Source organism: Leuresthes tenuis, unplaced genomic scaffold (assembly GCF_036924035.1).
Source record: "Leuresthes tenuis unplaced genomic scaffold, fLeuTen1.0.hap1 SCAF_6, whole genome shotgun sequence".
Classification (NCBI taxonomy): Eukaryota; Metazoa; Chordata; class Actinopteri; order Atheriniformes; family Atherinopsidae; genus Leuresthes; species Leuresthes tenuis.
The window spans coordinates 17,665,288-17,689,976 of NW_027325360.1; the positions used below are offsets into that span (position 1 = coordinate 17,665,288).

The 24,689-nt window shown below is 39.4% G+C and overlaps 2 protein-coding genes across 2 annotated transcripts in view; one reads left to right on the forward strand and one right to left on the reverse strand.

The window, feature by feature from the left end:
• The window catches only part of wscd2 (WSC domain containing 2), a 37,903-nt gene extending 18,980 nt beyond the window's left edge, over window positions 1-18,923 (forward strand). Inside the window, exons 2-9 of the mRNA XM_072387967.1 lie at window positions 730-1,663; window positions 4,743-4,857; window positions 7,499-7,683; window positions 9,279-9,400; window positions 9,488-9,662; window positions 11,972-12,136; window positions 12,222-12,422; window positions 17,140-18,923. Coding sequence (XP_072244068.1) covers window positions 1,273-1,663; window positions 4,743-4,857; window positions 7,499-7,683; window positions 9,279-9,400; window positions 9,488-9,662; window positions 11,972-12,136; window positions 12,222-12,422; window positions 17,140-17,492 — 1,707 coding nt within the window. The 5' untranslated portion in view covers window positions 730-1,272 and the 3' untranslated portion in view covers window positions 17,493-18,923. The remainder of the gene's footprint in view (window positions 1-729; window positions 1,664-4,742; window positions 4,858-7,498; window positions 7,684-9,278; window positions 9,401-9,487; window positions 9,663-11,971; window positions 12,137-12,221; window positions 12,423-17,139) is intronic.
• Window positions 18,924-20,987: 2,064 nt separating this feature from the next.
• cmklr1 (chemokine-like receptor 1) lies at window positions 20,988-23,322 on the reverse strand. Its single transcript, XM_072387948.1, has 2 exons — window positions 23,263-23,322; window positions 20,988-23,129 (listed from the first exon to the last, which is right to left on the reverse strand). The coding sequence occupies exon 2, from the start codon at window positions 23,122-23,124 to the stop codon at window positions 22,084-22,086; it is 1,041 nt and encodes a 346-aa protein (XP_072244049.1). The 5' UTR covers window positions 23,125-23,129; window positions 23,263-23,322; the 3' UTR covers window positions 20,988-22,083.
• Window positions 23,323-24,689: the final 1,367 nt, after the last annotated feature.

Genomic DNA, 24,689 nt, shown 5'->3' on the forward strand with positions numbered 1-24,689 from the left:
CCTTCCAATGTGGCTCCTGGGCTCGTCCCAGAACAGAGGGTCCTTTGAGGGAGGGCACAGAGGATTTGGAAAGTCAGCCAAAAAAGAAAAAAGAAAAGGAGTAATCAGTAAATTGTAAATCTTAAATAGAGGAAAAGACTATGTATAATGACAAATGCCTTAGATGTCACTTCACCCTTCATATTCTTTACCACTGCATCATTTGAGCTTGTTTACTGTTTCTGTCACTTTAGATCATCCAGACTTATGTTTTTCCTTTCCTTCTATTCCCATACATGCTGCAGGGTAGAGTTTTTATTTGTTTTTGGGTTTTTTTTTCCCTTGTGGCTTCACCTAATTTATTAAAGTTGATGCAGAACTCTGACCTTTATACAGTTAGATATTTCTGTCTGGTGCACAACAAATGCATTTCAGTGTACGTAACTGCTTTTAATCTTCTTCTTTGATTTTCTTTGCTTATCTTTTCTCTGTATTGGGCTTCTGTTATTGAGTTTGACAGAAAAATAAAGACGGTTACACCTGCTACTGAGCTGAATTTAATGTCACAGTATAATGATAAGATATACATTTTATCTCTCTGGTGATACTCATGGGCTTGATTTAAAGATTTTTGGAATGTAAATCCATTTTTCAACCTGCTCATATTACATTCATTTCCATGTTATAAAGCTTACTCAGGTGTGCTCATTCTTTCTTTTGCATGTGTGTGTGTGTGTGTCTTTACTGCAGATGGTGAGTCACATCCTCTCTCTCTTGGATTGTCTTTGTGAATAGTCGGCCGCACAAAACCGAAGGATCTCAGCTCAGCTGGTAAATAAAGCCCTCTTCCTTTCGTGCAGCGTGGGAGAAAGTGCCACTGCAGAGCTGGTGTGGCATCTCTGTATAGGCTGATAAGAGGAGTGAAAGCAGGGTTGAGCGATCATCTTTCACTCCAAGCCACTCACCTTTCAGGTCAGGGCCCCATAGCCCGGCCGTGAAGGTTGGACTGTCAGCAGGAACGCACACACTCTCAGGTGGACACAGACTGCAGAGCAGCACAGTGCACCCACACAAAGCACCTCCCTTATGAGACAGAATATTTATAAATGAGAGAAAAGTCATGTGATGTCTTGTATGAATTTCATACGGGATTAAGACACTTTGACTGGCTTTTTTTTTCTTTGTGCCCTGTGGGCCTGTGTGGTGGGAGCAGAGGGAGAGCTGGTGTTGATTATTCTGCTTTATGAGTTTTCATCACTGGGAGAGTGTGTCTGAGTGGCAGAGGGAGCCAGCATGGCCAAGCCTCTGCTGAGGATACAGCGCTATTTCCGCAGGAAACCTGTCCGATTCTTCTCCCTGATCCTTCTCTACCTGACTGCCGGGAGCCTTGTCTTCCTACATTCTGGCTTTGTCGGGGACAGCGGCCCTGGGGCCAGAGGGGGCAGGGACTCTGTTGTGGCTTCAGAGATGGGCAGCAAGACTTCGTCATCAGACACCCGCGGGTTTGGCATCATGAGTAGAGTGTTTAAGGAGACGCGAAGATCTGGACGAAGGTATGGACCTCGCTGGATGAGAAAGAGCGGACAGGAGGGCCACGAGACAACGAGGAAGGGGGGGGACTACACCAGCAACTGGAATCGTGCACTAAAAGGACGCAATGCCAAAGACATGGATGATGGAAGAGGTGAGATGAACACAAGTTGTATGCCTTAATGTTACTGCTGCACTGATACATACTTTGGTGTTTGCTTCTCCTACAGACAAAATCTGTGCAGATCAGAAACAGCAGGATTTACAGGCTTTGCAACAGTTGCAAAACATCTGAAGCATTTATTAGAATTACTCTCTTTCGATGTCAAGATCATTCATAAAACATAATGGAGTGAAAGCTCAGTTTTTAAACCCACTTCACTCCCACATGCTAGTATGAAATACGTGCAAAGGAATCTCTGCAGCATCTTAATTGCTCAGCCTTCCAAGCTGTATTTGGTCTTGTGGGAGATCTCTTGAGAGTGCAGTCAGATGATGATTATGATTAAGTCCTTTGCCTTTGCTTTTGCCTTCAGCTCAGCTGAAGCTTTGCTTTGTGTTGTTCAGCAGGTGTTCAGCCAAACTTTGGTAGATTATATTATGACAACATCAAAATGACTGCATAACTCTGGGATTTACAGCTCTATCTGTCTTCATAATAAACTGTGCAACAGCACAATCCTGTCAAAAAAGGTTTACATGTAAACTCCTGGTTGGCATGTGATATCTTGTGTAATCACAAAGTTTTCCAAAAGCTACTTTGTGAAGTCGTGATATGTCTGTCCAGAACTGCCATCTCTGAATGGCTCAAATGTCCTGCTTGTTACTGCTTCTCAAATGAAACATGGTCAAAGTGGCTAATTAGATAATAGGCATGGCTCAGTTATTTCTTTTTCCTCTTAGCTTTTCATAAGCTGTCAAACACTTTGTGCTCTGTTAGATAAGATTATTAAAAACAAAGCACACGGTTCATTTTTGCATTTTTGTTTTAGAGAAAATTGATTTACACAAGCACAATACTTAGGTTTTAGCTCTTTTTACATGAATTTCTATGTACTTTTTGTTTTTCAGTACATTGTAGAGGGAAATATCTGACAGCTTTACTTATTAGTCACTTTTAAGATGAAGATTGGTAACAATGGACTGAAAGCACAACACATTTATAAAGTTTCATACAATTCGAGGGTAAGTGTTTATATGTTTTAATGTATGTATATGATTAAATTCATGTTTGACTAATTGCATTGCATAATGCATAAGTACAGAGTTTTCATTGCTTATAAAAGCACCATTTCAACTTGTACCAAGTAAAATGGAGTTTTGCAATTTAATTCATGATAATGTATCATATAAAATGATCAGATAGCATTCTTTTGTATGTACAATCTGCGTCTGAACGTTCAGATACATTTTAAACAAATATTGAAAAGAATTATTAGAATTATTGTAGAATATCACATAGAATATAGTAGCAAAATAATCCATCAAGTGAATTATGATAAACTTGAAATTAAGTAAAGTTTATGCTTGAAAAATGATTTTCTCTGAAAAATTCATCCTAATTGGGCAGTGCCAAACGTTGGCTCTGTTGTAGCAGGACTGACGCGGAGACGACTTCAGTGGAAATGAGCTCATGCCATTTGGTTGTTTCTATTTATTCATCCATGGAGTCTTAGAATAGACACTTAACGGTGCCAAGGTTTTTACTGCGACTCCATTTTGGTTATGAGGGTTTCTGGTTTCTATTCAGAATACAGACAGGTGTTGAATCAAAACTGCACATAAATATACAAAACCTATGTGTGAAGGTCTGCTACTCTTTCTGTGTTAGTATAAAGACAAAATCTGAAGGCCCGCCTCCTGATTTGAACTCTGGGACATACTCCAACATCTGTGATTGTGACAAAGTTCAAGCCAGAAATAATAATAAATCATCTATTCTATTACAAAACCTCTGCATCAGAGTACAGTACCCTGCTGTGTAGTGGCGAGTAGAATATTAAAGAACTATGTTTTTCTAACTATTACAAAACTAAGCAATATCTTTCCCAGCTCAAGAATAGGAAAACCAGCATGCTTTTAAGGTACTTTGAAGCGCTGGGTTATCTGATCAATTGAAGGTCTCTCTCTCTCTCTCTCTCAGGTTAGCTCGTCCCTCCTCTTCTCCTCCCACACTTCCCTTTTCTGCAACACTAACCTCTTGGGACAGCAGCTGAATGTGATGATGGAGTAATTAATAGCTTCAAAGCATTTGTTTTCTCTCATGCATCCCGCACCACTCATTATTCTGTACCCTAAAACATCTTCCTATGTTTGGGTTAAGGGAGTCTACTTTTCATCTCCTCTTAATCCAAAGGCAGTCTTTCTCTCTGGCTCTGAATCTGATTTGAAAGAAAACATTGCAGCATTTGATGCAGACTGCAGCACATACACTTTTGTGCTGCATACTTTACTGATCAGAAAACCGGACTCAGCTGGAGGAAGAATTTACCCCAAAACACTAATATGACTCAGCTGGTACAATCAGCTGCATCTGCATAACAATGTAATCCTTTATTCTTATGTTATTCTAAGCAGAAATCATGTATTCAAAGCATTTGAATCAGCATACTGTCAAATAGCAGATTATATTCCAACTCAGCAATTGTGAAGCACAAAGATTACAGCCTGCTACAGCTCTGCAAATTCTCTTCAAATGTAGGCCTTCAGACAATATTACTAAAGTAATGCTGGGGACTCCATCTTCCTCCATCTAGCCATTAACAGAGGCTCAGAGTGCTAATGGCACAGATGGCAAGAGGTCTGTTGAGGCTTTTGTTGCCGGGCTAAACAAGAGAACATTGTTTTTATGAGAGGCAAGAAGCTGTTGAAGGGTCAAACTTTATCCCTCTGCATAGGTTCACTGAATCCCAGCCCCCACACACTTATGAAAAATGCAGCACGATGACTGCCACTACACTCACAGGCCACTAGAAGGGGATGTGTGTCCTTATAAATAAATAAATACTCTGGCCTAGTTTTGACTCGTCATGTGTTTGATACTACACTGTGCGGCCTTGTGAGGAAGATATACTGTTGTGGATTATGTTCTCTTTTTATGCTTTTGACATAAGATATCTACTGCATTATTGTAGCTGAAGTGCATTATTGTGTTATTAATATCTATATTTGCTAAATATATCTTAATATTTGTCTTTTTGTGCATGTTACTTACATTTTGTTCTCTTTTCCAGCAAAGTACATTGGCTGCTACATCGATGACATTCAGAAACGAGCATTAAGAGGAGTTTCCTTTTTTGACTACAAAAAAATGACTATATTCCGTTGCCAGGACAACTGTGCAGAAAGGTATGATACCAGCAAACAACAAAAACCTCATCCATCAGTTATTCCTTTTTTTACACCTTCATTTAATTGTATACTCCCTGAGCGGCTATGAAACAAAGCAGAAATTTTACTGTGTAGGAGGTGATCAAAAGTAACAGACCCAATTCAAAGTCTGAATGTCTAACGATAGATTTTTCTGCCCAATACAGTCTTTTCACAGTGTTGATACAAAAAACATTTTTTTTGTATAGGATTGGCAATAAAACACACTGTTGAGCTAATAAGCTCACCTAAAGACCTAATTTGCAATCATCCAGGCATATTTCATCACACGAAGGAGATTTTAAAACTAAGCATACGACATCTGTTCATGAACATCATGTGAGATGACTGAGCATTCCAGAAGAGCATCTGAATGGCTTCACAGTTGTGAGCTGTAGAGGATCCAAATGGAAACTTGCAAGCAAGAGGCAAATAGTTGAAGTTCCCAGAAAACGCATAAAGAAAGCCTGATTCATGGACCAGGGCGAGGCAGAAAACAGGAAACAGGACTAGAATGAAATGCAAGGAATCAACAACAACAATCTTGCAGTGAACAAAGAAAAGCTTGTAGTACATATGTCCTGATTTTCCTTTGGCAAAAACTTTACAACCAAAAGCAGTAGCTTGTGCGATGGCGAAGCCTAAAAAAAAGTGATTTGTTGCTCAACTTGACGTTACAGCATAAGACAATGAAAGCCCAGGAAAGCATTGAAAAAATGGCATGTAGGTGTCATTATTGTCTCTATGGTTTCCAGCACATACTCCTCATTACACAGAGCATTAGCAGGCGCACGCGAAGTAGGGTGAAATGCCCCAAACCGCATGCAAATACACCGAGATCTGACTTTAAAAATCTCAATCTTTATGACTAAAAATGGCATTTGCATGCCGATAAGAGGGGAAAAATCCCAAACTCTTATCTTCTTCTTATGTTGGTTAATAAACAAATGAACAACAATGGTTTGCAACAGAGCTCAGGTGCTCATCTAAACAGAATGCACAGCTCTAAAAACATGAGACAGAAAGTGAAGTTAATTAAGGTGAAGAGAGAAAACAGGTGTTAACAACAAAAGTCACTGGAGTACCGAGCACAGACATCTAAAGAACAAGGTTTCCACCACTAATACAGAACACAACCCATAAGCCATGATAAATGGACCTTGAGTCGAGTTTGTTTTTTCAGCTGGTTGGAAAGTTGAAAATGCTGCACTGAGGAACACGAACCAACTCAAGCCAACCCTGATGTATTTTTATATACATTTTGGTCCTTTAGTTCTATCAGATATAGCAATACCTGTTATTTTAGCCCAGTATGACCCTTTTGGGGCTCGCTGACTTGAATAAAATGGTGACACAGCCGTGTTTTATTGTCCCACTTTCGCTTTTCCAATGTAGTTTTATGAGGTCGATAACCTTCTGAAATTAGGCAATATGGTTCCTTGTTCCGCAGTTTCTGGGATTTAAGGATGTGTGTGTCATTTGGTTATTTCTATTTACTTATTTTCTAATCCCACAATGATGCTGATACACCTCAGAATAATTTAAGATGTCGTTCTCTGTGAGTCTCTGTCAGTGCTTTGGCAACCAGCTTCAATGTGATCCCAGTTTTCTGTGGAAGAACTATGTTCAACCATGGCTCGATCAACCTGTCACTGTGACCCAGGGTGGAATAGACCTGCTGGGCCATTAGCCACATGAGTGCTATAAATGCTTTTTCTGTGCCTGGGTAGTACCTGGCCTGCTGTACTGTGTGGCAGAATTTAATTTGAGTAAACACAATATACATATGAAACATATGAAACGTGAATTCCTGGTGTTTCATAGTGTTTCAGAAAAACGTGCTTCTTTTTTTAAGGCGTTTATCTCTACACTTCTGCTCCATTAGTTTACTGTTTTCCTCACATCCTGTCTCCCCCTGCTACCTCCCCATCCTCCTCTCAACTCTTTTTCTCCTCTCTGTGGAATACCCGGGGACGGCTCTATCAAATGCATTGAATTACACCCATCACTGAATCGCAGAGTTGAGAACAGGAGCAGAGAAAGATGCCTGTTTACAGCTCCCCTTCTCCTTTTGGTTCGTGGCCTTTTGCAGCCAGCCTGTCTTCTCTCCCAGAGCAGCGGGTTAATAAAAACCGACAAACAAATGAGGGGCAACACATAGCAGCACACAGAGGTTTGGGTTTGACTGACAGCCATAGGGATTTGTCTTGTATATGGGGAGTGTTAGTCATCTAATTGCATCTGAGAGGTCTTCTGGGAGTCAAAGGAAAGAGAGAAGAGAACTTGTATGATTCACTCTCTGAGTATACAACGCATTTTTTAATTGGCCTTGCCTTAGAGGCCTGCAGCGTACAGTATATAACTTATCTAATTTTCAGTCACCAGTGACTGATACGCTTCTTTAGAGTATTGTTTTTATGTGTTTCATCTTTGCTTCAGCATCCCAGGCGTATTGTTTGTTTGTTTGTATTGATTACAGCTTACCCGGTTGCTCAGAAGAATACATTTTATTGGCCTGGGAAGGATTAGGAAACATGATAAAGGCTTGGAATGATCGCTTGAACCTCTCTGTTTTCTTTCATTAACCATTCTAATCCTTTCCCCTTTTTCTCTCCTCCAGAGGCTACATGTATGCAGGCCTGGAGTTTGGAGCAGAGTGCTACTGTGGTCACAAGATTCAGGCGCCCAACGCTTCGGAGAGCGAATGCAACATGGAGTGCAAGGGAGAGAAGAGCAACCTGTGCGGAGGAGCCAACAGACTGTCCATCTATAGATTGGAGCTGAGCCAGGAGTCAGCACGCCGCTGTAAGTCTGACATTCTGCTTCGTACAAACCACAAGCTGCTCCACACAACGCTGCAGAGGAAGCACGAGGGAGGGCTGCATTTGTCTCAGCTGCAATAAAAAAATTGTAATGAAAATGTCCTGAGGAAGATCTTAATGGACCTGAATTTACTGCTCCACAGACAGGTGCAAAAATGCAGTTTTTCTGCAGAAATGTAGCACAACGCTCTGATGTGTGCTATTTTGAGTTGTTGCCATCTTTGATGATTTCACAATTTCCCAAGAGAGCTGTTTTTACCTTTGTAGGCAGCCATGGTGTACATGCTAAACACTTGCTGCCTTCCAGTAGAAGGCTCCTTTTGAAAGAAAGGGTTTGATTATTAGAAGTGAAAAAGCAATGTCAAAATCCCATTATACTGTGAGATATGTGTTTTGAGGTAATGTACATAAAATCGGCGCTCAAGTTCGTATTTGTTCCCTTTTTTTTTCTTTTTCTCAATAGTTCTTTTTCCTTTGAAATGTTAAAAAAGTCCCTGCCATAAGGTGATGTAACTTAAAAGCTTCTCCTTCCTCTTTCTTATCTGCCTCCAATTTCTTTGAAATGTCCAGTTACACATATCAAGAATCTAATCATTACCCATCTAAAGCATATAGCTCGTCTCTCCTTCTCCCCTAATGTTTGTTTGTTGTTATTTTCAATTCTGCTTTTTCCCTCTTTTTGCCTTCCATAAAACTGCTGTGTAAGCTCCTCACGCTGGTGTTTTCACCTCTAACCCTGATCTCCATCATGTGAGCCCTGCTCAGAGCATCAAAGAGGAAATGCAAAGAAATGTGTTGAGGTGGCGGTTTTCTGGGTTTGTCACATCGAAGCCATTATGCTCTTACATGGTTAGGGTTTTTTTTAGCAGTTAGTAACAGCTAAAATCTACTAATTCATTAACAAGGCATTGGTTGTGGTAAATGTTTGGAAGGTGTGCCTACCTGAATAAAGGAGCTCAAAATGAAATATTTTAGCTTCATTTGAAGAACATAAAGGGAAGATGAAAGAGGATGCACTGCAGAGATACTGCGGGGAGTCAGAACTTGACATTAAGAATGCAACTTTTAGTGAAATGAAAAGGTCAAAAATGAATAAAACATTAGACAGACTTGTATCTTGAGCCGATTTGTAATTGGGGCTTCATTTTTTGAGACACAATAGCTATATGTAGACTTGAGCTCCTCAGTGTTGGTTTGGTGCAATATTTACATTTGTTTGACTGGACAAGCTTTAACATGCTTGCTTTTCAAAATATGAAACATTCTACAGATAAATTGAATTTAGGAGAAAGAGAAGGACAGCTCTTCACTGCATTAGTGATATGTCGGCCAGCTCAGAGAGACGATCTGAGGTTAAAGGTCGTCATCACACAGCAGGGATGTGTGATGATGCTAGTGGTTCGGTGTGCAGGCAGGTCAGGGCCTCAGTAGATTGAGGGAGAGTCCCGGTGGGATCTCATCATCAGGGTCAGTGGCAGGGAACCGTTCTGATGAAATTTGTGTTCAGTAACCATAAAATGAGTCCATCGAGTGTTTCTGTGTGGTATGTAACATCCTGGTTTGTTTTTTCTCTTTCAGATGGCAGTGCCATTTTCAAAGGGTGTTTCCATCGGCCAGACAATGTCACTTTGGCTCTTCCCTTCAGCGACGTCATCCAAAACATGTCTGTGGACAAGTGTGTGGACCTGTGCACAGAGAGGGTGAGCAGGCAGAGGACGTGTTCATGCGTTGTACATTTGTGCGCTGTGTGGGTCTGTCCTCTCTGTATCACTGTTGTTATATTTCAGGAGAAATCGCTGGCAGTTCTGGCTGGAGACCGATGTTACTGCGGCTTCCCGACTCCACTCTTCTCCCTTCATGAGCTGGAGAATGAGGACATGTGTCTCCATCGCTGCCCAGGCGGGGAGTTTGAGAGCTGTGGAAACGACAAGTTCTTTGTGGTTTACCAGACACAGGTTCAAGGTGAAGTTTGTAGAGAGCACATGTGAACAGAGGCTTGTCAGGGAGTTCAGGTGTTAGCTTCAACCGGTGTGCAGTTCAGACTCAGGCTCTCCGTTTCAGCCCTTTCCATTTAAAACAAGATGACTGAAATAAAATGAAAGTGCCAAGTCTCTGGCTTGAGCTAAGGAAACCTATGTCATTATGGAAAGAACAAACAGGACTGTTTGTATCAAATATAGTCTTTCTTTACATTTGGTGTAGTGTTACTTATGTTATTTCAGCTTAGTGGTTGTGACCCAGATCTCTTGAACTGCCTCTCAGGTGTCTTCACTTGGAATTTAGTCTGATTGTATGTTTATAAGCTTCTGTCCGACCAGGCAGAGCAGAGTACGTACAGAGAGTAAAACTTTGAAATACAGATGCATTGCCCACCAACACATTGTGCTCAACTGCTAAGTTCCAAAAGGGCTCATGACAATTAGTTGTCCAAATGAGGAACAAATGGTTAACCAACTGCTAGCTTGTCACATTTCATTTAGTAGCTTATGATTATTTGATGATAAATTACTGTAAAAACTCAAGAACAGCTTGATAAATTGTTAATTCCTATCATGATGATTCCTAATGAAGGATTTTATATCCGTTAATGATGAGTTACTGAAGAACAGACTGGGGTTCTGTTTTCATGCAGCCCAAGCAGTGAAGCAGCACTAAACTTTGCCTCATCATTTTTATTTTATTTTTATTACTGAACCTTTCTGTGACTTACTGGAGGGCTCATGAATACTGAACCATCACTTTATTGTTGTCTGTCTTTTTTTTTATGCCAAGTCTCCCTTTCATCATTCTAGGTGGTACATCATCTTTAACAAATAGCTGCTATGTTATTGCTATGTTATCAATTCTTAATCATTCTTTTTTTTTCAATTCCATAATTCAATTCAGTTCAGTTCAGTTTGATAATACTTGTTCATGCCCAAAGTAAAATTATATAGCTGCAATATAGATTTAGATAAATTAGATAAAAATCATAGTGTTCGAAAGTTGAAGTGTAGGAGGGTGAGGTGTGGTTGAAATCTTCAGATATCGCATGAGTGGATTGGGATGTTGTTTTTGTCACTCGGCAACAACTAAGCTGATGATGAATCCCGTCATCATTTAGTTTTTCCTCATTGTGATCACAGTTCCATGACTGCAAAGTAAGCACCACTTCAAAAGGAAGAAACTCAAAGTAAAACTTCACATTTGATTTTACCCTGTGATATCAAGTGAAACATTCAACATCTAAGGGACTCTAACTCAAAGTCACAGTTAGAGACTTTGAGTCACAGTTCAAGCAAGTTGTAGAAAGTGCTGAAAATGTGGAGCAAAGTTTTTCAGAAACCAGAGACACAGCCTGTAAAATGAATGTTTGCATTGGTTTTAACTAGTCAGAGTCATGACTAGTTTTAGTTTGCACTGCATTTGGTCTGAATTGTGCATACATTCACCTAAAGACTGATGCAGCCATGTATGAAGTATAAAGCATGAAGCATGAAGTTGTACTTTTTCATTAATTACCAGCAATTACATTTACTTCTGAACTTACAATACTCATACGTTTGCTGTTACTGCCACTGGTCTGTGACAGTTGAATGCTTCTTTAGTTTATCTGTAACATAGAGGCCTCACAACATTTAACATTGCAATAACCAGATATCTATCTTTGTATCTTACATTCTGTTTATGTTATAGAATAATAGCAGAAACGGAGAAGAACACATATTGAGACAGAATTTTGCTTACGGTTTTCTTTTTGTTTTTTACCACATCCAGCACAAAAATCCAGTATGTGACTTGTATATGTGTTATTGTGGGCAGTGTTTCCTTAGTGCAGCAGACAGCTGTCGCTTGGATCAGCAAAAACACAGCCCAGTAAACAAAAAGGAAGATGTAAAGCTGTGAAGACAAAAACAAAACAAGCTGAAGTTGGAACAAACCTTCATGCAAATATTCTGGACAACTCAGAAAACAGGCACCTGTTTAACTTTAACTTCTATTTTAACTAAAAACCAGTACAGAAACGCTGTTACGTAAGCATTATTAAGCAATACATGCCCACAAACAACAAAATAATACCACCACTTTGACCTTTCCTCTCTCTATCAGTGATGTCTTTGTCTTTGTCACCATATTCCAAAGTTTCAACATAATTCTTTGCTTATCGACCATGTTGCAATATTAGTGACTCACGTTCAGAATCTATTTGAAACTTTATTGTGTTGAGCAACTTAACTAGTGTTTTTATAGAGATCAATAATGAATGCCTGTTGGTTTTTGTGTGTTATCAGATAACCGCTGTATGGACCGACACTTCCTTCCCACTCGTGCTAAGCATCTGGTGGCTCTTGCCAGTTTCCCCGGAGCTGGCAACACCTGGGCTCGCCACCTCATAGAGCTCGCCACTGGCTTCTACACAGGCAGCTATTACTTTGATGGCTCCCTTTACAATAAAGGTGGGTCCCATCACATGTCTGATATTATTCACAAACATTATTTTGTAAGCTTGTCTAAGGAGTAAATAAACTATTGGATTCATAGGATTTAAAGGGGAGCGGGACCACTGGAGAAGTGGGAGGACGATATGCATTAAGACACACGAGAGCGGCAGGAAGGAGATTGAAGCCTTTGAGTCGAGCATCCTCATGATCCGAAACCCATACAAAGCCCTTATGGCAGAATTTAATCGCAAATATGGTGGACATATTGGATTCGCCTCACAGGCTCACTGGAGAGGAAAAGGTAAGCTGCTCAAATCTGTGGTTCAGACGGTAACTGTTGTATTTTTGAGGGTGGGAAAAAGAGAGAATGTTTGAAAATTTAGACTTAGCCTTTTTTTTTTTATCTTTGCTCAAAAGAAAATGGGAGTTGAAAATAGAAAAATACCAAATAACCCAGATGAGGAACATAATGATGTACAGTGATGTAGAAAGGTGAGAATTGGGTAAGTGTGGTTTGACCAAAACCAATGTGGCTGAGCATGAAGTTTTTTAATTGCCATGACTCTGAGCACAATCTAAGTCTATTAGAGAAGTGAAAAAGTTAACCAGCCAGCCGCTGCATTTGTCAGCATGAAGAGTGTAATAATGATCTTTTTATTCAGACCACAGCGAGCATACTTGTGTTTGTGTAAACCCTAATTTGTGCGTTTTTTTCACAGATGCTCTACCCAGTTGCACTGCAGACACTTAAGCAACAGTTTGAACTTTGTTGCCTGAAAAAACTAAACATGGGGCTCAGTTATTCCACAGATGATTTTCATCTGAAAAATTTGTTATATGAATTAAATAGGAAGTGAAAGAGGAAAAAAAACTCCTCAGTTTCTGATGAAGACTACGCTTTTGCAAATAAGAGCTGCAGACATGAACCAAGTTCACATAGCTCCCTCTGTTTTCAGTCTCGATGCTAAACTAAGGTGAAGCTTTACCGTTTAGTTAACAAACAAAAGCTTACAATTAAGATAGAACAGGCTTTATTGTCCGGTGAATTTTGTTGTCAGATCTTACAATTATGTGTGTGTCATCACTTCAATAAGGAAAGATTAAATGTATTTTCCTAGGTAATGAATAGGAAAAGACCTGGAATCTAGATGCTGGTGGAGTTGGGGAGGAGGTGGGTTACACGAGAAAAAGAATGACCACAGAAGTGAGATTTAAAAAATGGACAGTAAAGACAGTGATTAGCTGAGTGAGAAAGGAGGTAGGAAGATCACTGGATCAAAGCAGTGACATGATAATTAATGTGGAAGGTTTGGCAGCGTGGAAATGAGGGATGTGGTGGAAAAAGCCAAATGATCAGAAAGTGGATGAAATGGATCAGATCTCCCTTATTGAATTTTGGCCAAAGCTTCATTTTGTCACAGAGTGCTACAAACGGGACTTTAAGCAAGGTGATGGACCACAACGCGCTGCCAGGACAACTTCTCTGACCCTTGGCATTGATTCCACAAGTGTCCATAATTCTTCCAAATGATTTTCACTAATTTAGGATTGTGATACTGGAGAGTCCTGGGAAATGTTACATCACAGGACAAAGGTGATTGCATAAAACAATTTTAGTGATGCTAAGCCTTCCCTTAATGAGGTCAGATGGACCCAAAATATGATGGGAAATGCCACCTGTAAAACAGAACCACTACATCATACACCTCACTGGAGAGTTTGGGCTTTTCTTTTGTCACCTGAGTACATTTGTCCTTTTCTCTCCACTTTGTTCTGTTGTAGATTTATGAGACATTTTCTCATATTCAGTGTCCTGTATTGTACAATCATTTAATGATGTGTCAGCAAAGACTGGTCAAGTTAACCTCCCTCTTAGTCGTTGTTGTTTCAAAGAAACTTTTTAAGATCATTCATCAGGAGATAATTAAAAAGATTGAATGGGCCCCAGATTGATATGACTTCTGTATTTGATGCAAACTGCACCATAGTCTTCTGTCCAACAACCTCACTGTGTCTCGGTAACCATGACAACTGGCTTGCCCGTGTATCATCTCTCTTACTTTCCTGTGAGGTTTAATCGATTTTCCGGAGGCTGGAGAGTTGCCGACCCAGCAGTTGTCTCTCTTTGCGAGAACATCAGCACACATTTGGCCTGCCATATCCAATGAATGTTTCCTCTTTCTGTTGGTGGGCAAATGATGCAGTGACATTCATGCGAAGAAAAGCTTTTTGACAGCTGCCACTACAAATACAGCGAGAATGACACCGGCCAGCGTGACATTGTGCACAGGGCTCAACATGTATGATTTGATGCACTCACCTACACAGAAGGCAACTGTGGGGCTCGGAAGATGTCACAGACACCGATGCCCCCAATGTGGCAGGGACAAATGGGAGTTATTTTAGAGGATATGTCATTTAACAAAGCACAATGATTTGTTGTCTGGTGGATCAGTTATATAATCACCCTTTTTTGACATAAGTATCTTAATTAAGTTTGACATTAAGTCAAAACATTAGCACTCGGGGAAGAGTTCTGTTTATTTTGGTCTCTGTATTTTGTGCTCTGTTTTCTTTTGAAAGGCAGATAGAAAAGAGGAACACAGTTGGTGAGGTGAGAAAAACACTTCCTTAGCAAAATGCAAATATTTAGGCCATCCATCCATCCATCCATTTTCTATACCCACTTAATCTGTTGGTCGGGTCGAGGGGGGGCTGGAGCCTATCCCAGCAGGCGGGGGACGCCCTGGAGAGGTCGCTAGTCCATCACAGGGCCACACAGAGACAAAGGAGAAAAACAACCACACACATGCTCACACTCACTCCTAAGAATAATTTTAGAGACACCAATTAATTTAACATGCATGTTTTTGGACGGTGGGAGGAAGCCAGGACAACCGAAGAGACCCCACGTATACACAGGGAGAACATGCACTCCACACAGAAAGGGCGGTATAACATTTTTACCAAGGTCTCTACGTTCACAATTCTCACTACGAAAAGCCAGAAAATGCCAATTTCAAAGCTTTATAAATATCTAATTTCTCAAAGGTTTCTCTGTCAAGCTTCTATAGACTTGACAACAGAAAAAACTGAGTAAAGCAAAGTAAGAAAACGCCATGAGAAGATAGCAAAGCTTTTTAGATAGCATTTTGTCTTAGTTTCTTATAAGAATAAGAAATCGGTAGATAGGTAAATTCTTTGGTTTTCATCTTATGCTCTACATCCTTATTATTAGTTCTACTGAGCAAGAAAGTCAGCATTGTTCTGTTTTATCATCCTCTGCAGTCTGTGGTATTTTTCACTGAAGGGCATGTTATGTGATGTTTACAAAACTCACTCCAATTCTAATCAGTCCTGGCCTTTCAGTGAGGATAACCTCTGATATACGCATAGGGACTACTAGCATCAATTTTCACATACCAGGGCTACATGGTCAACTGATTCCAGACTATTTAGATGAATTATATGAAGTTGAAGGCCATTCCTATTTATTTGAGAACGAGACAGGAGTGCTCCTTTAGACTGAGGAGAAGTTAAGAAGACAAAGAGGTGAGGGGAGCAGTGTTCAGCTCATATAAATACATCAGCACGGTCTGTGGCAGGTTTCTCTGCTCTTGCAACAGCATTTTTCTTCAGGAAAAACTGCTCTACGGTGAGATTCCATCTCCTGTTCTCCTGTGCATCATGTGCAGTGCATCATGTGGCAGGTAGTGTGTGAAAGTTTTGCCAAATGTGGCTCAACATTTTGTTACCACAGTTTGGAAGTGCAAAACATGAGGGAGGGTGTGAAAAAAAACCTGTTTTCCAGATACTATTGTGCAGGAAGGCATCACAGGGCCAACACAAAGACAGAACACTATGTATGGCCACACTCACTCCTACGGTCAATTTAGAATCATCAACTAACCAAACATGCATGTTTTCTGGATAGTGTGAGGAAGCCAGGACACCCAGAGAGAACCCACGCATACACAGGGAGAACATGCAACCTCCACACAAAAAGGCCCCAGCCAGGATTCAAACCAGCAACCTTCTTGCTATGAGGCGACAGTGCTAACCAAAACACTGCTGTGCAGCCCATCTCACCATAATAATCAGCTATTTTATCACAAATGGTCGTCCTGTTAACACATTGTAGCTGTGCTGGTTAAAGCATCATCAGTCAATGTGGATCAAATCACAAAGCTGGCTGTACAAGCTTTTCCTTTCTTTTTTGAACCTGTAAAAAAAAAAAGAAAACTTGAGTCTAATTTAAAAGTGTCATCTTCAAATGTATGCTTTTTGAAAGTCAAATCATCCTTTGGTAACTTAGCTCCTCACAGCCATAGGAATTTTGCCCATGCCAGTGCATATTAAAGTTGCCTCAGTCACTGCTTTTTGAGACAACACTGCAAACTCAGCAGGCTTTAAACTTTAACGACAGCCTCTCCCAGCATTGACGATATGCTCTAATGCAGCACAACTCCTGCCAGCTGCTGCTTTTATGGGCCAGTAGATTACCATTGAGTAAAAGTTGCAGGAATTGTATACTCCTGCAGTGCCTTTGCAGTTTGACTGATAACCAAGAACATCCATTAAACTGTCCAGACATTTCAGGAATTACTTAATGTACCTTGCTATGAATTGCACCAGACCTCGGGGGCTAAATTGTATCAGCTCTTTGCTGCCACGTCTGTTTTTTCCCCTTTACCCAGTTCTCACACACACACCTTCAATATATTCAAAGCTAAAACTGCGCAAAACTGAAAAACTCAAAGCAGTAATATTTTAAAACTTTTACCTCAGGTAGATTAGGTCTATTCCTGCTCTAATGTATTGCCTGTAATGCCTGAGCTTTTATCGGGAAGATTTTATTGGCTCTTTAGAGCATTTTATGTGTGAATCTCCCAACTTTTAATGCCTGCTACTTTCCCCCTGCCTTATTTCATTTTGCACATTAGCCATTCCTGTATATGGTGCACTAACCCCCATGAGTACTGCTTGATAAATTTTCTTTGCCCTCATTTATCCCACAGAGTGGCCTGAGTTTGTCAAGAACTATGCCCCTTGGTGGGCGTCCCACACGATGGACTGGCTGAATTATGGGAAGAACGTCCACGTGGTCCATTTTGAGAACCTGAAGAGGGACCTCTTCACCCAGCTCAAGGGTATGGTCCAGTTTCTGGGTTTGAAAGTGTCCGAGGATCGCCTGCTCTGCGTCGAGGGTCAAAAGGATGGAAATTTCAAGCGATCGGGACTACGTAAGCTTGAGTATGACCCGTACACACCTCCAATGCGAGCGAACATTGATGAGCTGATCAGAACAGTTGACGTTGCCTTGAAGAAAAAACACATGTCTGGAGTTCCAGAGGAATACATGCCAAGATGATAAATGTGACTCCCTTGTTCTTTTCTTTCTTTTGATTGGACTTTGTTGTCAACATATTTTGTAGGGTTATAAGACTTGCATAGTTTTTTCAATTATTTTTCTCTCAAGTCACTTTAAGTGACAGTTTGAAGCTGTTGAAATGAGACATTTGCCTCTTATTTTCTTTATTTTTTGTATTTATTCTTTTGTTTTTGACTACACGTTGAATTTCTGCAGCTTCACGCATTCACACAAAACAGTTTTAACAGTAGAGGCTTACTTTTCTGTTTTGCTGAATGAAAACGTTTCTTACCCTGCTCTATGCATATGTACTGCGTGGGCATGTGCACACGCCTTAACAGCAAGAAGGTACGGTTGCTGTTACCACGGAGAGGCTCGTTTTGACAGTGCTGGGGGATTTGTCGCCGGTGAATAAAACATTTTTCAAAGGTTGTGATACAATGCTGCAAAGTGTTGTGAGAGCTAACTATTTAGAGAGAGAAATTATAATAATTTCCTGCTGCTATCACAGTTACAGAACAGTTTTATATGTAAATTTCTCAGAAAATTGAAAATCTAATCTCTTCAACAGAGGGTAGAAATGCAATATGTTACTGTCTGATGATGATGATGATGATGATGATGATGACACTGTCTGTTTCCATGTTTTTTTTAAGTTATTCAGCTTACTCATGATTTTGTTGATCAATAAGTTAAAGACTACATTCTTTGCTCCTCAAGTAGATCAATGATCTCTTTTGAAGGCACTGACTCGAAGAGAGAACAGGATTAATGTCTTCAGTGTGTATTCATCTTTGGTGTGCAGTGCACAGGTTGACTAACTTGGTTACGAATATCTTTTCTTAACACTGGACTTGATGCAAAAATCCAAAAAGCACCTCACTGTGCAGCGCCCTCCCCAAAGATCACTGAAGAGTTAGTTACTACACTCATGTTATCGGTTGGAAGCTACCTTTAGTTGTTCTTTAGTTGTTTAGTTGTTCATTAGAAGCATGTGTGACGGTACCAAATGTTCTCTGCCATATGTTTGAGAATAAGCAACTATATAAATGATTCAGATTTCAGATTCAACACTTTATTGTCATTCAAATATACACTACAGTGCACAAAGAAAAAGAAATGGTTAGATACAGGAATTTGAAAATTGAAAAAATAAAAACACTGGTGACTGACTGAGGGCCAGAAGATATTAACTGACTTCCAATTTCAGTATAATAGAAATATATATTTTTATAGTATATGCTGACACACCATAAATATTTGTACTGCAACAAGCAAACGGGAGAAGTTATTTCTATTTTCAACATTTGCTTTACACCTTATTGGCTCTTGGTTTCATTGTAAAACTGGCACTTACTGGACAGATGTCAAGTCTGAATGTATTTTCTAATGACTGAATGTAATGTCGTAAGGCCCAATAAATGAGTGAATCAAGTACTGTGCTCTGTCCTGCTGTCTGTAAAAATGTTGGAAATGTATCCATTAGCTGTAGGTTTCTCTGCTCCATTGAATACCTTCTAGATCCTGGCCTACTATTCTTTAAATTCTACAAGCTGTAATATGCTAGATATCACAAACATATTACTGTATTATGTTATGGATCAGCCATTTTTAATGGATCAGAAGGAATGAAAAAGTAGCACCGTGACCCGGCAGTGTGCTCAACCAGGCTTTGACACAAAATACAAATGAGGTAACGCAAACAAAAGATTAACAAAACTGAAAGTACCACTTGATATTTATTAAAAAAGGACCTTTTCCTTAACATTTGTCCTCAACCTCAGTGGAGAACGTTACCAAGACAAAGGAATTTGGGGAGGGGAATAACAAAGGATTATAGAAAGGAAAGCAGTGGTCCGTGGAGAATCCAACTGCACTTACACTGTGCTATGATGTGGGTCTTCTGGGATTAAACTGATATTAATCACATTTGATAGCTCGCCCAATGAGTTCTTGGCTTTGTGTTGTTTCATGCAGGTTATTTTATGTGAACAACCCAGAGGAAACATAATTCCAATAACCAGGTTTATAAATTACATGAAATACCCCGAAAACTCTTGGCTTAACATTGCTATTAACAGCTTCATCACTCTGGTAAAGCAACAGTGTTTGTATATAGCTCACATTTGCATCTATATTTCTCAATACAGAGAACACTAATCAGAGTTTTCTTACAATATGTCACATTACCATATTGCACATGTCAAGCCCACATTGGTCGTGCAAGAGTTAGGCTGCTCGCATTTAAGGGATCAGCTGGAAATATTGCTTTTCCACACGTTTATATTTAGCAGTCTGTGTGGCAAAGAAATAGGAATGTTTTCTTATTTGCAAGAACACCCAACGTTAGTGATAGTGTTACAAAAATGTATGTTAGTGTTCTGGGATTAAACAAATTTCCACTGCTATCCAACAGATGGACGGTTGTCACATCACTGCAAATGTGAGCCTCACTGAAAAGGTTGGTAGAGTGCAAAAGTCAAAAGGATTCACCAGAGCATCATACATGTCTACCAAATAATTTCATGGCATTTCTAATAGCAAGATATCAACTCCCTGCAGGCTAGAAGAAAAATATAAGGGAATCAGCCTCTGGTAAACATAATCTCACCAGAGGATGGAAAACATTTAGCCTATTGTGTGTTTACGGTCTTATTTGTTACTTTTCTTGTATGACCTCAACCACACAGTTTATTTTTAGTTTACCAGTTAGACTGCTGACACATTTTGTGAGAACTTGCTTTACTTCCTGTGCTTTTTGTGTTCCTGTGTCTTTCGTGTTCTCTTTGCTCATTTGTAGTTCACTTTGGATCACAAAATGACCAGAAGTGTATGTTTGCTCATGAAAACTTTAACTTTGTGGAACAAAACTAATTTTAGTTTAGATTTATTTAACTTGCAGCCATGATAAAAGCTGCTTGAATTCTTTAAAAGCTCAGGGGAGGTGCTCAGGTTCCCTTTTTTTTTTAAAAAGGATGCACTGGACCATCTGCACAACTCCAGCAGCAACATTCATATTGACTAAATCTAACTTTGAAATCTAATATGTTCAATGTGTGTAATCTATCTTTGCGACATTTGCAGTTTCACCACAGCAAATGTGCTCACCCTCTTAGTGAAAGCATTTTTTAAATTGTTATTGTCTTTATATCCTTATGATTTTGTCATAAAGAAATTTGTCGAGCAGGTTCAGTACCCTGCCTTCCTGTTTTACCACTTTCCATAATGTTTTGATTTTGACCCCTCCCTGTTTTTTTGTCAACCCAGGCCTGATGCTTGTGCTTATTTATTTATGTATTCATCCACTCATTAATTTATTTAGCAATTCATTTATTTTGCATGCCTAGATTTTTGCATTTGTGGTATCTTAAACATAGCTCGCTATTTGGTTTTGCTGTCACCCTCCCCCCCCTCCTCCTCCTCCATTTGGGTCTTTTTGTTTTTGGCTCCACTTTTGAAGTGAAACATTTTATACAACATTCATGTGTTTGGTGCACTTCTTTACTGTAGATATGGATGAACAGATGTTATTGCACTGAACATATTCTTGAATTCTTCTCATTTTAGTCAGTGAATGCATCACGTTTTCCCCAAATCATTAAATAAAAAAACAAATACATTTAAATCAGTAATTAATTAATGTTCCAAAAAAGAAAAGGTTGTTTCAAAATGCAAAGTGTAGACAGAATAGAGAATATATCCGAAAGCCTTATAAAAGGCCTAGTTAGTTTCAGATAACCAATGGATCAATTGCAGTTCAAACATTTATTGCACAAAGCATATAAACAGATCTCATATATGAAATTACATATGTATAGGTCCATTCACAAACGTGTTTTTATTGAATTATAACAGTGGGTGGTCCGATTGAACTTGTAGATAGCAACAACAAACTGCTTTTCTAAGCACATCAGAGTATGCAGAGGGGTGCAACACAAAAAAATGCAGCTTAAATTAATCAAACCAAAAGAAAATTAGTTTTTTTTATGGATGGGAAGATGTGCAAGAGAGAAAAAAATTATGTGACTTAGTTCAGTCTCCATTATCTGACCTAAATGCACAAAATCCAAACATATAATTTTCTACTAACAGCCTGTAGTTTGTTCCACAAAAGTAATTCTATGTGTGTTATGAAAGGAAAGAAATGGCACAGTTATGATCTGGAGCCCAACAAGAATCACTAATGTATCTGTCATCTGTATTCAGCATCCACCAAGTCTGATTGCAAACTCATGGTAAATTTACATTGTGAGAGTTTAACAACACATTTAAAATGCTCAGTATTACCAAATATATGCAGTATTTTACACATTTTATATTTTACAACCAAGGCTCCTCTGCCAGCAAAGCTTTCGATAAACACTGTTATGAGAACTCTGCTAAATAAGGATGATGTCTCCCATCATCCATGACTACGTGTTTACATACTGGCTCAGAATTGACGAGATTATGTGTTTGTGAGCCTAAACTGTCAGCTCTCTTTCTCTCTGTACTTCCAGCAGTTGAAAGTGCAAAAAAGAAGATCATTTTTTCCATGAATATTTACATACATTTACATCTTTAAACATGTCTACACACAGATTTAGTGGGTCTAAATGTGTGTGGAAGCTCTGCCGTCCACGGAGCTGGACCTGGACAGGTATCGGCTGATAGTGCGGCCTTCCTCTCCCATCGCGTTCTCCATCCTTGAGAGCACACAGCTCTTGAACTTATGCTTGAAGTCATTACCCATGAAGACATACAGCACAGGATTGAGGAAACTGTTTGCTGCTGCTAAAGATGTACCTAATTGGAGACCAGTGGTTAAAGTCTTGTAGTCGTAGTTTTGGTGGTTCAGCTCCAGCAGCACAAACACATGATAGGGCATCCAGCAGATGAAGAAAGCAACAATGAGTGCACTCATCACTTTGAAGGGTTTGGAGGACTTTGTCATCCTGTTGATTCGAAGTCGGCAGATTATGATAGAGTAGCAGACGATGATGATGATCAAGGGAACAATAAAGCCTGCAATGAAGCGGCTCCCTGCTACAAACTTCTGACTTGTAAGTGACGTGTAATTGTTAAAGCAAACGGTCTTACCCAGGTGACTGCCAACATCCCGAAAGATCATTGAGGGTAAACTCATAATAATGCCTAGGAGCCAGGCCAAGACAACAACAAGTGATGCTTTTTTAACTGTGCGCTGGTTCTGGGCCCAAACTGGAAACATGACTGACACACAGCGATCCATGCTGATGACAACAAGAAGGAAGATGCTGCTGAACATGTTGATGAACATCACCGATGAGGTGAACTTGCACATGAAACGGCCAAAGATCCAATCCTCCATCGCCATGTAGGTGATGCTGAACGGGAGGAAGGCACAGAAAACAAAGTCAGAGATTGCAAGGCTCACGTACCACGTGGTGTTGACCGTCCTCTTCATCCTGAAGACAGAGATCCAGATGACCAAAGCGTTTCCACAGAAACCGAGCAGGAAAATGACCGCAGTGATTACGATCAAAGACACACACATGGACTCCTTTAAACATGTTGGTTTATGCTGAAAAACGACCTCTTCGTGTGTAGGGAGAAAGTCATAAGTGTAGTTGTAATCATCTGAAAGTCCGAGGTAATTATCCAGAACTTCCATTTTGCCTTGAAGAACAAGCAAAAAATTAGTGTGGAATCTTTCAAATGAACATATTTTTTTTTATTTAATAGAATTTTTCAACAAAGTATAATCTAAATAGTCTCCTGTGTAACTTCAGATCATTACATAAAATCTTACCTGCTGCTCAGACAATCCTCTGCTGTTGACTTGATTGTGGTCAGAGCTGGTGTGTTGACAGAGCTGGGTTGTTTCCTTTAGATATATCAGTAACAGCACACACCATCAGCTGACTGAGCGGTTTCTCAACACTTCCATCCCCTTAATAATTTCAGTACTGCTTTCTGAGAAAATAAACTTACATAGATATCTGAGAAAAGTTTATTTGTGGATGACTGTTTGGATCATGTAATGCATTTTTTGTGCTTCCCGTTTAAAGGAGATAATACGAGTTACAACTACAATTTCTGAAGATTATCACTTAAACCCCAATTAGAATATAATCATAGCAATCAAAACATTGTTGTGTTATCAACTATTCAGTCAAACTGCTTTCGTGCCCCCAATGTTAGTATTGTGGGGCTTCATTTGTGCCAAAATATGTTAGAATGCACCCAGCCTAGGGCTGAATTTCTGCATGCATTTTTGTTTGATTATGCAAATGATTATGAATGAAATTGCTAACTGAATTAAACAAATTAATTAAAAATGAGTAAATAAGAGTATCAACACAAAATTAAATGAATACATTTGAAAAGTAAAGCAAAAGCGTTCATTTATTTCACATTTCATATATCAATTATTATCATTATTATGATATTTCATGTTATTTATATGTTATTTATAAGCATATTAATATGTTCATTAAGCCATTTATGACTAATCTAGTGTTCTGTCAGGTTAGGAATCTACATAGGAAATATAGTTTTGCTACAGCTGCAGTACTGTTCAAAGTTACATAAACATGGACAAATGTTTCGTCACATGTTCAGCAAACATAAGCAATGTGCATGGGAACATTTTTTTTGGCTCAAATGAAACCTCGTAGTATTCTACAAGGGTTTATTTTTTCTTCCCTGTGAAAAAGAAACCTAATAACTTCAATGCAGATTGATTGTCCCTTGTGGGAGTTTTGTGAATTGGCTCTAATAATTCTGATAACCAGATGTAGAAGCAAAGCAAGAAGACATGTTCATATTCTTAGGGCTTGGTCGCACTGTATCTAATATGACATTACATTCCCAGCTTTAGATGCAGATGTTTCTTATAATGCACTCAAAACTCAACAGCTGTTGTGAACAGGCCTCATATTGTTACTGACTGAAGTGTCCCTCTGTAGTTGCTGTGCTTCATGGAGTTATGATCACTGAGGCAGATTAATCTGTCCACGATGTTCTGTATTGTCTCGACTGTGAGGAAGTAGCAGCAAGAAGAGTTGTAGGAAGAAGAAACCCAAATGGCAAAGTAACTTAGGCTGGAAAAATGACATCAGATTCTTGCCCAAAGAAAATCTTTAGGTGTCTGGTAGAGCCACACAAATAAAAACATATTTGGGCACAAAAGAACTGGTAGGTTTTGTGTTTCCAGCTTAACTTAAAGTGAGTTGT

What these genes read in the sequence shown, in the direction of transcription:
- cmklr1 (XM_072387948.1), bottom strand. Translation starts at nt 23,124, where the DNA reads ATGGAAGTTCTGGATAATTACCTCGGACTTTCAGATGATTACAACTAC.